This window comes from Sorex araneus, chromosome 7 (assembly GCF_027595985.1).
Source record: "Sorex araneus isolate mSorAra2 chromosome 7, mSorAra2.pri, whole genome shotgun sequence".
NCBI lineage: Eukaryota > Metazoa > Chordata > Mammalia > Eulipotyphla > Soricidae > Sorex > Sorex araneus.
In genome coordinates this window covers 4,366,723-4,379,185 of record NC_073308.1, presented here as the reverse complement: position 1 = coordinate 4,379,185, position 12,463 = coordinate 4,366,723, and the positions used below count along the sequence as shown (strand labels likewise).

Below are 12,463 nucleotides of genomic sequence, written 5' to 3'. Positions count from 1 at the left end.
GATATTCAGCCACATAGGCAGGATATGCAAATTAACTTAGTCAATGGAAACAATATCAAAGTCAGTTAATACTGTTGATATATAGCCGGAAGCATAGTCAATTAAAGTAACAGTAATAGAAAAACAATTTCAACGTCCAAGACTAGCTAGGCCTGAGATTATGGGATGTTGTACACCAACACCTTCTGTCCCCCTGGGCTGTCCTGGGGTTTGTGTGTCCGGCACTGGTGTTGGACTCCCTGTGCTGGCCACCTGCCTGGTAGGCAGCAGCCAAGTCCCTGAAGGTGAGTGCTGGTGCCTCAGTCACTCACTCCACCGTAGCTGCAGGACCCAGCCCTTCCATCCACAGTGCTGGCCTGGGGGAGTAGAGAATGCCACGGTGTCACAGAATGCTGTGTCCTGGCACATGTTAAGGCTCCTCACCCTGTGCTCCCCCAGCCAGAGCTGTTTGCTGGTCAGCCCCAACAACCACCCGGGGAGCATTTGGCAATGAGTGTTGTAGTTACGGGAGTGGGGAAGTGGGTCCTGGGGAGGCTACTGCCAGGGTGGGCACAGGGCCTGTCGAGTTTGTTTCTTCTTTCTGCAGGTGCCAGGTCATTGAGTTTTGACCATTTGGGACTCCTGAACCTACGGACTGTGACCTCAGAGCAGCACACACACTTGCCCCATGCACAGTGGGTGCACATTCCCTCCACATTCTCTTGACCGGGCAGCAGACTTGGTTATTTCACGGCTGTTGATAAGGACCCTAAGGAGAACCCATAGTCTCTGTGCAGCTTCTCCGAGTCTCATTCCTTTGAGACTCCTTCACGTGCCTCCAGGATCCCCCTGCTTAAGGTGCCAGAAATCGGACTGGTTTTCACCTTCTGCAGCCTGCAGCTAAGTTTAATGGGAGGAGCTCTCCTCTTCACTTCCCTTTCTCAGTGACTGGAGACACCTGCCCCAGGCCTCTGTTGGTTTGTGTGGTGCTGGGGATCAAACCCCTGTTCTGTGGGCAAGGCCTGTTCTCCACCATGAGCCATCTGTGACTTGCCCTTGTTTTTAAGTTATTCATCACTTCATTCAGCAAGTGTTTTCTGGGTTCTAGTGTGTGCCACCCACGCACTGTTCGGGCCCTGGAGGTGCACTGGTGGATAAATTTGTGGGGCGGGGAAGTTCCTGTTTTCATTCAGAGTCCTAGGGAACATGAGAGGAGAGTGTGAGGGAAAAAGGGTGTTCTTGGCTGGATGGAAGGAAAGAACATCTTCACCCGGTGTCCCCCAGACTCCCTGTCTTTGCCTCCTGCATTCCGAGCTTAGTCTGGGAATCATATGGTGGAAGTTTCTCTCTCTACACTTGGTTCCTTCAAAGATTCAATTCTCATTCTCTCTCTATTTCTCTCTCTCCCTCTCTCCCTCTCCCTCTCCACACACATACACTTTCCCCCCCCTCTCTCTCTCCCGGCCTCTCTCTCACCCCACATTCTGCCCGTCACAAGACACTTGTCCAGAAATCCAGCTTGGCTCAAATCAAGAAGGCGCCATTTACTCATTGAGCACTTGTGGCTGAAAAGTCAGCTGCCCTTCTGAGTCAGAAGATAACCTCGTCATGCTTCTTCCAACAGCAAACTTTGCTGTGCTTCCCCAGCTGTGAGCATGATTCATCAGGTGGCACCACCGCTGCATGGCTGAGAGTCAGTCTATTGTTCCACGCGGCCCAGTACAGGACTGGGGTCAGGCCCCAGAGAGCTGGCCGGCAGGGATGGCTGAGAAGTCTCTCAGGAGCACAGATTGCTGTTTACTCCTGGATGAAGTGTTTTCAAGGCAGGTAAGTCAGCCCATGAGTTTCTTCTTTCAATGTAAGCCTCTTCTAAGCCATTGTTCTCTTTTTGTTCTTTGATCTGAGCAGGGTAGGTGGGGGGAGAATGAAGATGGAAATTGGACAAGTAAAATTGGAAGTGTATAGAGAAGGCAAAAGAATATAAAGGGGAAAATGAAAACTGAAAACCCAAACAACCTAGGGCAGTTCCTTCCTAGCTGTATGCTGGGACTTGGGAGCTGACTGGAGCCGCTGCCCCTTCAGCAGTGTGGGTTCTCTGTGAGTTTAGGTCTTCTCTAACCAAATGGAGCATCTGCCTATCTCCTAAAAGTCTCATTAATAAGTTGCCTTTAATGCTTTGATTTAAATACCCGTGACAGTGGTTTGGTGAGAAGCGTAGGGTTGGGGTGAGGAGACCAGAGAGTTTTGTGCCTTCTCTGGGCCCATTCCTACTGAACCTCAGTTTTCTCTGTGAAAGTGGACAACCACTGTTCTGTCTCAGAGTTGTGAACACTGAGTTTAGAGAATACGTTCAGAGAAGCTTGGAGCATTGTACAGGGTGAATCGGTTGCCCATGGAGAGTTGTGTGACTTGGGCTTCTGAAAGGACAGACCATCTTTCTGCCAAGCACCGTGGTCTCCCTTTTCTCTCTTCAACCCCATGTTTCATGGGACTCTGCTTTGTTCCTTTAGCTCTTTTATTTTGTTCCAGTTATTTTGGGCCACATTCAGCAGTGCCCAGGGCTTACTCCTGGCTTTGTGCTCAGGGATCACTTGAGGCAGGACTCAGGGGACTATAGAGGGTGCTGGGGATCGAAGCCAGTTTGGCCCTGTGTAAGGCAAGCGCCCTCCCCACTATATCATCACTCTGGCTCTCATTTGGTTCCTGAGTCCCAGCGTCTCAGGCCTGTGTGGGGAATCGCCCAGGGCTGCTGTCTGCTTGCTCTGTGCTGTGTTTGCTGGTGTTCCTGACACTCTGTTTGCAGTGATGGTTTGTCTGGCCCTGCTCTGGCCTCTCAGAGGAGTTTGCTCCAGTTCACCGATGTTACTTGACCATGCGCTCGTGCCCGCTGATAACCCGCTCTGTCTATCCAGTGAATACTCTTTGATTATCAGTGAACGAGTGAGCTGCATGGGGCTCAGGCTGTCATTCAGATGGTGGCAGTTGGAGCCTTCTGGCACCTGGCCTTGTGACTGGCTGAGGGCCTCTTTGGGATTCAAGAACAGGGCTGGTGGGGTGAGCCTCCAGTGTGGCTGGAAGGAATCGGAGCCCAAGATCTGGGAACCAGAGAGGCTGGGCCCAACCTCCAGGGGGAATGCTGACCAGAGATACCACCCTTTCCTGATGTTCTGGTGCCCAAAGTGGGAGCTGCTCCACCCACACCCGGAGACCCCGCAGAGTGGGTCTACCACAGCATACTAGTTTTTGTAGCTGCTGGCTCGTAGCAAATTGAGATTCGAGCAGTGGTGTTGCCTCATACTGTTGAAGCAGGCAGGCCCAGGAGGCCGGTGTCAGCAGGAGAGCCCTCCCCACCCTTCCTGTCAAGCGGTGTCACCTGTACCTCTCCCTCCCTCCCTCCCTCCCTCCCTCCCTCTCTCTCTCTCTCTCTCTCTCTCTCTCTCTCTCTCTCTCTCTCTCTCTCTCTCTCCCCCCCCCCCCGTGAGGCTTGGTGACATCCCTGACAGTGCTCAGGGACTACCCCATACTCCCACAGTCTGTGCGGAAGTATGGGAGCACTGTCACCCCTGCGGTGCTGACGAAGGATCCCGTCACTCCTGCATGTGAAGCCACTTGGCATGTGGAGCCTCTCTCTGGCCCCGAGCACTTGTTCTCTTCACTGCCGAGTCTGCAGACACATGCCTGTCCTTGCAGCTGGGGGTGTGAACGGTTGCTGGGCCCATGGACCATGAGCCCCTGCTTCTGGTCCCTACAGGTTGTTTGCATCCTCAGCCACAGCATCTTCTGTGGACCCTCTGCTCACTCACTCACTTTCTTTTCTCTTGTCTGTTTTATTGTTTTCACCACACCCAACAGTGCTCTAGAGGCTACTGTACCATGGGTAGGGGTCAGGCCTTTTGGCTCACATTCAACAAGACTCAACCCAGCACCGCCTGTGATCCCCTAAAGCCAACCAGGAGTGATCTCAACACAGAGCCAGGAGTAAGCCCTGAGCACATCCAGGTGTGACCTGAAAACAAAAGAATTCAAAAAGAACAAAACCCAGAGAGAGCCTCTGTTTCTGTCTGTGGCTCAGGGATGCACTGAACCAGAAGTGCTGTCTTCTGCTCGTTTTTGTTTCACATGGGGTGAAAGGCCTTGCAGCTATCATTTGGAGAATATGGTGACCTGCTCCTTGCTGTAGGGAGTTGCGGGGGGAGGGAGGGCATGGACCAGAACCCTGACCAGAGCCTCAACCTTATTCATATGACCACCCTCTGTCTCCCTGGGTGTCATGTGGTCCTTGTAGAGCTGTAGGCAGGGTAGAAATGCTCTTAGTGTTGGAGAATGGACTGGACCTCCAGGCGGCCATGCCAGTAAGGTGGCCAGGGCCAACAGGATGAGATGAGAGATGTGGGAGAGCCGCCACAAGGCTTTCAACTACATGGAAAGGAATGGACATCACGTGGGAGGGGAGGCCTGGCCAAGGGATAGTTGAGCAGCAGCGGTTCCCGGAGTCTCCTTCCTCCTTTAGAGCATATGACTGGGGATCAAAGGGAAATATCAGTGCCGTGGGGGCTCAGGGAGGTCCCCTGAAAGATTTCCAGTGAGCCTGCTGCCCTGGGGCTTCTTGATGGCTCTGGGCACCATGGGTCAGAACCTACATCCTAGTCACCCATGTGGGTGGTCACTGGGGCAGTTACCGTCTTTGGACATTTACAGCGTTTCCTGATTTTTCCAACTATGGTGTTTGCACTCAGCTCCTTCTTTCCCCCTTGCAAGGGGACCTGTTGGTGGCTGTGGGCCTGGGCTCTCCTCGCCACTCTATGGGTCTTGAATTCCCTGGGAGAGGCAGGGTGTGGAATGATGTTTGGATTGTCTGAAACCAAATTCTGCGTTGTCTTCCTGGGAGAAGCTGAGCTTTCTTTTTCTCCTTGCTGATGTTCCGTTATTCTGAGAATTTTCTGTCGGCAAGGAACTGTGAGTTTCAGTTGTGTCTTCTCTCCTCCTGGCCACTGGGATGTCGGGCCCATAGGCTGCTTCTCCTGGGAAGGTCCTTCCCTATGCCACCTTCCCAGGACGTCACAGAGGTAGGGCAGAGCCACTGGCTGGCTTTGTATCCTGACAAGGACTGAGTCTTTAGGCAGTAGGCTTCTGGTGCATATGTGCCTTCATCGTCTCTTCCTGCCCTACCCTGTAAAAGTTGAGCTGCATGAAGCATTTGTATGTTTGGTTTGTTTTGGGGCCACCCCCAGTGGTGCCCAGGGCTTACTGAGCTTACTCCTGGCTTTGCACTCAGGGATCACCCCTGGCAGGCTCAAGGCTCATAGAGGGTACCAGATGTCAAACCCAGGTCAGCTGCTTGTAAGACAAGTACTATGCACTGTATTATCACTCTGACCCCTGTTTGTACCTTGTATAAAGTATAGTAATACTATCTGACATTGGAAGAACATTTGAAGTTGGACTTCCATAAAGATTTTAAAATCCTTTATTTATGGGGGGCGGAGGGGTAGCATTGGGCACCAGCACTGCTCAGCATTTACTCCTGGCTCTGTGCTCAGTAAATATTCCTTGCAGTGTTTGGGGCACCATATGTGGTACGAGTAAATAGAATTGGAGTCAGCCAGATGGAAGGCAAGTGCAAGTGCCATAACCCCCATACTGTGTCTCTGGTCCAATATCAAAATCTTTAAAGGATCTAATAGCCAGAATATATAAAGACCTTTTATACATCAGCAATAAGAAGCAGATCCAGTTAAAAATAAAGGATTTAATGACACGTTTCTCAGGGCAATATGTTAAAATAGTCAATAAGTACATATATGGCATGACATGAACTCATCTGAAATACACAGGTCAGTGGTTTTTAATTTAATCACACAACTGTGCCACCCACTGTTGCCACAATCTAATTTTAGAATATTTTCACCCCCTTGAAAGAAGTACTGCAGCAAGTAGCAGTTCCTCCTGTTCCCCTTTCTCTGGGTCTCCAGCAGCCATGCAGATGTTTTCTATTTCTATAGATATTCCAATTATGGACATCTCTTATAAATTAATTCGTGCATCATGGAGCCATTTGTGATGCTCTTCATGCTTAGCCCACAGGTGCCAGCAGGCCACCATGGCAACATTATGGTGATTTCAGACCATCGGACCAGCATGCCGAGGGGGCCATATGGTGCCGGCACCTTCTTAAACTGTCTCCCTGCCCTCCTTCAAGTTGTTTATTCTTGATTTTCAGGCCACACTCAGCAGTGCTCAAAGTTCATGAGCTACTCCTAACACTGGCGGTGCTTAGGGTTCATGCAGTATTGGGGATCAAACCTATGTCCCCCACATGCAAAGGCCTTGAGCCATCACCTCTGCCCCAGTTAATCTCTTCTTTCAACAAACACTGAGCACTTCCATGTATCAGGAACTATGCCAAATATAGAGGACAGAAAAGTACATTAAAGAAATTGAGCCTTGGGGCTGGATCAATAGCACAGTGGGTAGGGCATTTGCCTTGCACATGGCTGACCCCGGTTCGATTCCTAGCACCCCATATCGTCCCATGAGCACTGCCAGCAGTAATTCCTGGTTGCAGAACCAGGAGTAATGCCTGTGCATTGCCAGGTGTGACCTAAAAATACAAAAAATTAAAAAAAAATCCAGCCTTGTCCTCAGTGTAGTAATCTCAGTGCTATAGATGAGGAAGTTAATTTCCATCTGATAGAAATTGGGACTCAGGAACCTGAAGTGTCTAGGTGGCCCAACTGGTGACAGGCACAGCCGGACTAAATTCAGGCCTCTGCAGTCTCACGTCTTTCTCCCTCTTGGGTGGGAGTGAGGCTCCAGCAGTGCTGCTCTCCACTAGCGGTGCGCCGGAGTTCCTGCATGCGGTGTAGAGGATTGATTGCCAGGCCCTGTATATGCCAGGTATCATGTGCTCAGCCCTTTGAGAATCTCCAAAGCCATACAGTGCTTTCTAGTTTTTTGTTTTGGGGGCCACATCTGGCGTGTGCTCAGGACTTACTCCTGTCTTGTACTCAGGAATCACTCCTGCAGGGCTCAGGGGACCACATGCAGGGCAAGGGCCAGCCCTGCTCCACTACTGATCTGGTCCCTAGACTATTACCAAGAAAGAAATGCCTGTCTTTCCTTGGTTTTCTGGCTCTTAACGCAGCACTTTTTCCTCTTACTGATGCTCTGCATTCTTGGTCTTGCATCAGGTGGAAAGCTCAGCCCTGCCTAGAGGCATTCCCCAGGCTCCGGAGCAGTCCCTCTGAGGGAGTCCGCCTCTGAATCCCAGTTCCATGTGGCTTAGCCCATGTTTTGAAATAGAGAAGGTGGCCAGTGGCCAAGCTCTTGTCTTTTTTTTTTTCTTTTTTAAACGAAATTTTATTTATTTTTTATTGGATCACCATGAGATACTTTACAAACTTTAATGATTACATTTCAGTCATATAATGATCGAGCACTCATCCCTCCACCAGTGCACATTTCCACCACCATTGTTCCCAGTGTCCCTCCTGCTACCCCAACCCCAACCCACCCATTACCTCTGTGACAGATACATTCCTTCTTACTCTCTAATTTGGGGTGTTATGATTTGCAATACAGATAGTAAGAGGCCTTTATGTTCTGTCTTTAGTCTACTTTCAGCAAACATCTCCCATCCCAATCAATCTCTCCAATCATTATTGACTTAGTGGTCCCTTTTTTTTTTATTTTATTTATTTTTTTTTTATAAATAATTTATTTATTTTTAATTAGCGAATCACCGTGAGGGTACAGTTACAGATTTATACACTTTTGTGCTTATACTTCCCTCATACAAAGTTCCGGAACCCATCCCTTCACCAGTGCCCATTCTCCACCACCCGTAAACCCAGCGTCCCTCCCACCCTCCCCAATCCCATCTCCCCCCCAACCCACCCTGCCACTGTGGCAGGGCATTCCCTTCTGTTCTCTCTCTCTAATTAGCTGTTGTGGTTTGCAATAAAGGTGTTGAGTGGCCGCTGTGCTCAGTCTCTAGCCCTCATTCAGCCCGCAACTCCCTTCCCCCACATGGCCTTCGACTACAATGTAGTTGGTGATCGCTTCTCTGAGTTGCCCTTTCCCCGGAACGTGAGGCCAGCCTCGAAGCCATGGGGTCAACCTCCTGGTACTTATTTCTACAGTTCTTGGGTATTAGTCTCCCACTCTGATATTCTATATACCATAGATGAGTGCAGTCTTTCTATGTCTGTCTCTCTCTTTCTGACTCATTTCACTCAGCATGAAACTTTTCATGCCCATCCACTTAACTACAAAATTCTTGACTTCCTTTTTTCTAACAGCTGCATAGTATTCCATTGTATAGATGTACCAAAGTTTCCTCAACCAGTCATCCGTTTTGGGGCATTCGGGTTTTTTCCAGATTCTGGCTATTGTAAACAGTGCTGCAATGAACATACATGTGCAGATGTTGTTTCGATTGTACTTTTTTGCCTCTCTGGGATATATTCCCAGCAGTGGTATTGCTGGGTCAAATGGGAATTCAATATCTAATTTTTTGAGAATCGTCCAAATTGTTTTCCAGAAGGGCTGAACCAGTCGGCATTCCCACCAGCAGTGAAGAAGGGTCCCTTTCTCCCCACATCCTCTCCAACAGCAGTTGCTTTTGTTCTTTTGGATGTGTGCTAATCTCTTTGGTGTGAGGTGGTATCTCATGGTTGTTTTGATCTGCATCTCTCTGATGATTAGTGATGCAGAGCACTTTTTCATGTGCCTTTTGGCCATTCGTATTTCTTCCTTGGTAAAGTTTCTGTTCATTTCTTCGCCCCATTTTTTGATGGGGTTGGATGTTTTCTTCTTGTAGAGTTCAACCAGTGCTTTATACCATTGATATCAACCCCTTATCTGATGGGTATTGTGTAAATATCCTTTCCCATTCTGTGAATAGTCTTTGGATTCTGGTCACTGTATCTCTTGCGGTGCAGAAGCTTTTTAGTTTAATGTAGTCCCATTTGTTGATCTCTGTTTTTACTAGATTACTTAGTTCCGTGTCACCTTTGAAGATACGTTTATCTTCAATATCGTGGAGGGTTTTGCCGACCTTGTCTTCAATGTACCTTATGGTTTGTGGTCTAATGTCGAGGTCTTTAATCCATTTTGATCTGACGTTTGTGCATGGTGTCAGGTCAAGGTCTAAACCCATTTTTTTTGCATGTGGTTGTCCAGTTGTGCCAGCACCATTTGTTAAAGAGGCTTTCTTTGCTCCACTTCACATCTCTTGCTCCCTTATCAAAGATTAGATGATAATACATTTGGGGTTGTGTGTAGGGATATTCCACCCTGTTCCATTGGTCTACGGCTCTGCCTTTGTTCCAGTACCATGCTGTTTTAATTGTTACTGCTTTGTAGTAAAGATTGAGGTTGGGGAGGGTGATGCCTCCCATCATCTTTTTCCCAAGAATTGTTTTAGCTATCCTTGGACGTTTGTTATTCCATATGAATTTTAGGATTGCTTGATCCATTTCTTTGAAGAATGTCAAGGGTATACTTATAGGGATCGCATTGAATCTGTATAATGCTTTAGGGAGTATTGCCATTTTGACAACATTGATTCTCCCTATCCACGAGCAGGGTATATGTTTCCATTTCCTCATGTCCTCTTTGATTTCATGGAGTAGCGTTTTGTAGTTTTCTTTGTAAAGGTCTTTTACTTCCTTGGTTAAGCTGATTCCGAGGTACTTGATTTTCTGGGGCACGATTGTGAATGGGATTGCTTTTTTCATGTCCCTTTCCTCTGCCTCATTGTTTGCATATATGAAGGCCATGGATTTTTGGGTATTGATTTTGTAGCCTGCAACTTTACTGTATAAGTCTATTGTTTCTAAGAGTTTCTTAGTAGAGGTTTTAGGCTTCTCTAGATATAGTATCATGTCGTCTGCAAATAGTGAGAGTTTGATTTCTTCCTTTCCTATCTGGATGCCCTTAATCTCTTTTTCTTGTCTAATAGCTATCGCAAGTACTTCCAGTACTATATTGAAGAGGAGTGGTGAGAGTGGGCATCCTTGTCTTGTGCCCAATCTCAGAGGAAAGGCCCTTAGTTTTTCCCCGTTGAGGATAATGCTTGCCGTACGCTTGTGATAGATGGCTTCGACTATCTTGAGGAAAGTTCCTCCAAACCCCATTTTGGCGAGGGTTTTCATCATGAAAGGATGTTGGATCTTGTCAAATGCTTTCTCTGCATCTATTGATATGATCATATGGTTTTTGTCTTTACTTTTGTTGATATGCTGGATTATGTTGATTGATTTCCGAATGTTAAACCATCCTTGCATCCCTGGGATGAATCCCACTTGGTCGTGATGTATGATCTTTTTGATGAGTTGTTGGATCCTATTTGCTAGTATTTTGTTGAGGATCTTCGCATCAGTGTTCATCAGGGAAATTGGTCTGTAATTTTCTTTCTTAGTGGTGTCTTTGTTTGCTTTTGGTATTAGGGAGATATGTGCTTCATAGAAACTGTTTGGGAGAGTTCCTGTTTTTTCAATTTCCTGGAAAAGTTTGAGGAAAACAGGCAATAGGTCTTCTTTAAATGTTTGGAAGAATTCGCCAGTGAAACCATCTGGGCCTGGGCTTTTGTTTTTGGGGAGGTTTTTGATTACCGTTTCAATTTCCTTAACATTGATGGATCTATTCAGGTATTCCAGGTCTTCTTTCTTCAGTGTTGGGAGATTGTAGGAATCAAGGAATCCATCCATTTCTTTTAGGTTCTCCTTTTTTGTGGCGTAAAGACCTTCAAAGTAGTCTCTAATGATCTTTTGAATCTCACTGGTTTCTGTTATGATGTCCCCCTTTTCATTTCTGATTCGATTTATTAGAGTTTTCTCTCTTTCTTTCTTTGTGAGTCTTGCTAGCGGTTTATCAATCTTATTTATTTTCTCAAAGAACCAACTCTTTGTTTCATTGATCTTTCTGATTGTTTTTTTGGTTTCGATGTCATTAATTTCTGCTCTAATTTTTATTATTTCTTTCCTTCGATCTGGTTTGGGGTCCTTTTTCTGGTCCTTTTCTAAGGTCTTGAGTCGTGAAGTCAAGCTATCTATGTGGGTCCTTTCTTCCTTCCTGAGGAATGCTTGGAGAGCTATAAATTTACCCCTTAACACAGCTTTAGCTGCGTCCCATAGGTTTTGGTAGCTCGTGTCTTCATTCTCATTTGTTTCTAAGTATCTTTTGATTTCTTCCTTGATTTCCTTCCTGACCCACTCATTGTTCAACATGGAATTGTTTAATTTCCAGGTGTTTGATTTGATTTTCCGTGTTTGTGAGTGGTTAGCTTCTATCTTCAGCGCATCGTGGTCTGAAAAGATGGTTGATACAATTTCTATTTTTCCGATTCTATTGAGGTATGTTCTGGGGCCCAGTACATGGTCTATTTTTGAAAATGTTCCATGTGCACTGGAAAAGAATGTGTATTCTTTCTTTTGGGGGTGTAAGGCCCTGTATAGGTCTATTAGGCCTCTCTCTTCAATTTCTTCATTCAGAGTCAGTGTTTCCTTGTTGAGTTTTGTTCTTGTGGATCTATCTAGAGGCGATAAGGCCGTATTGAAGTCTCCGACTACAATTGTGCTGTTAGTGATGTCCTCTTTGAAGTCTGTTAGGAGTTTTTTTAAATATTTAGCCGGTCGTTCGTTAGGAGCATATACGTTTAAGAGTGTGATTTCTTCCTGTTGTACATATCCCTTGATAAACAGAAAATGACCTTCGCTGTCCCTTTTGATCTTTTTCATCCTGAAATCTATGTTGTCGGATACCAGGATGGCCACTCCAGCTTTTTTAAGGGGGTTGTTTGCTTGGAGGATTGTTTTCCATCCTTTGACTTTGAGTCTATGTTTACTCTGTTTGTTCAGGTGTGTTTCTTGCAGGCAACAGAATGTTGGGTTTAATTTCCGGATCCATTTAGCCACTCTGTGTCTCTTGATAGGTGCATTTAGGCCATTGACATTGAGAGAGATTATTGTGATGTGGTTTTGTGTCATCTTTCTGTGGGATTTGTTGTTCTTATAGGGCTCCTCCTTGTCTTACAGTAGCCCCTTTATACCTTCTTTCAAGATTGGTTTTGAGTCTATGAAGGACCTGAGCTGTTGTTTATCCGAGAAGTAGTGTATGGTTCCTTCGAGTTTGAGTGAGAGTTTAGCCGAATAAAGTATTCTTGGTGAGGCATTCATTTCGTTGAGTTTTTTCACTATGTCCCACCATTGTCTTCGGGCTCGGAGGGTTTCTTCTGACAGATCGGCCGTAAATCTGAGGGGTGCTCCTTTGTATGTGATTTCCTTCCTTGACCTTGCTGCTTGCAGAATTGTGTCTCTATCCATGGTATCCGTCATTCTGACTATGATATGCCTTGGGGTCTTTTTATTCGGGTCTCTTTTTGCTGGTACTCTTCAGACTCCTTGTATCTGGATGCCTGCCTTGTCCAGCTCTGGGAATTTCTTAGCAATGATATCTTTGACTGTGTTTTTTTCATTGGGGT

General features: G+C 46.7%; 1 protein-coding gene across 5 annotated transcripts in view; it reads left to right on the top strand.

The window, feature by feature from the left end:
• Positions 1 to 12,463, top strand: part of LOC129406600 (pleckstrin homology domain-containing family M member 1-like) — a 60,369-nt gene that overhangs the window by 19,307 nt on the left and 28,599 nt on the right. For 2 of the 5 annotated variants that reach the window (XR_008631097.1, XM_055144926.1), the window contains exons 2-3: positions 587 to 837; positions 1,478 to 1,806. Coding sequence is in view for 1 of the 5 variants with exons in the window: in XM_055144926.1 (XP_055000901.1) it covers positions 1,663 to 1,806 (144 nt within the window). In the remaining 4 variants the exon portion in view is untranslated. The remainder of the gene's footprint in view (positions 1 to 586; positions 838 to 1,477; positions 1,807 to 12,463) is intronic. The other 3 variants (XR_008631095.1, XR_008631094.1, XR_008631096.1) reach the window with 2 other exon arrangements.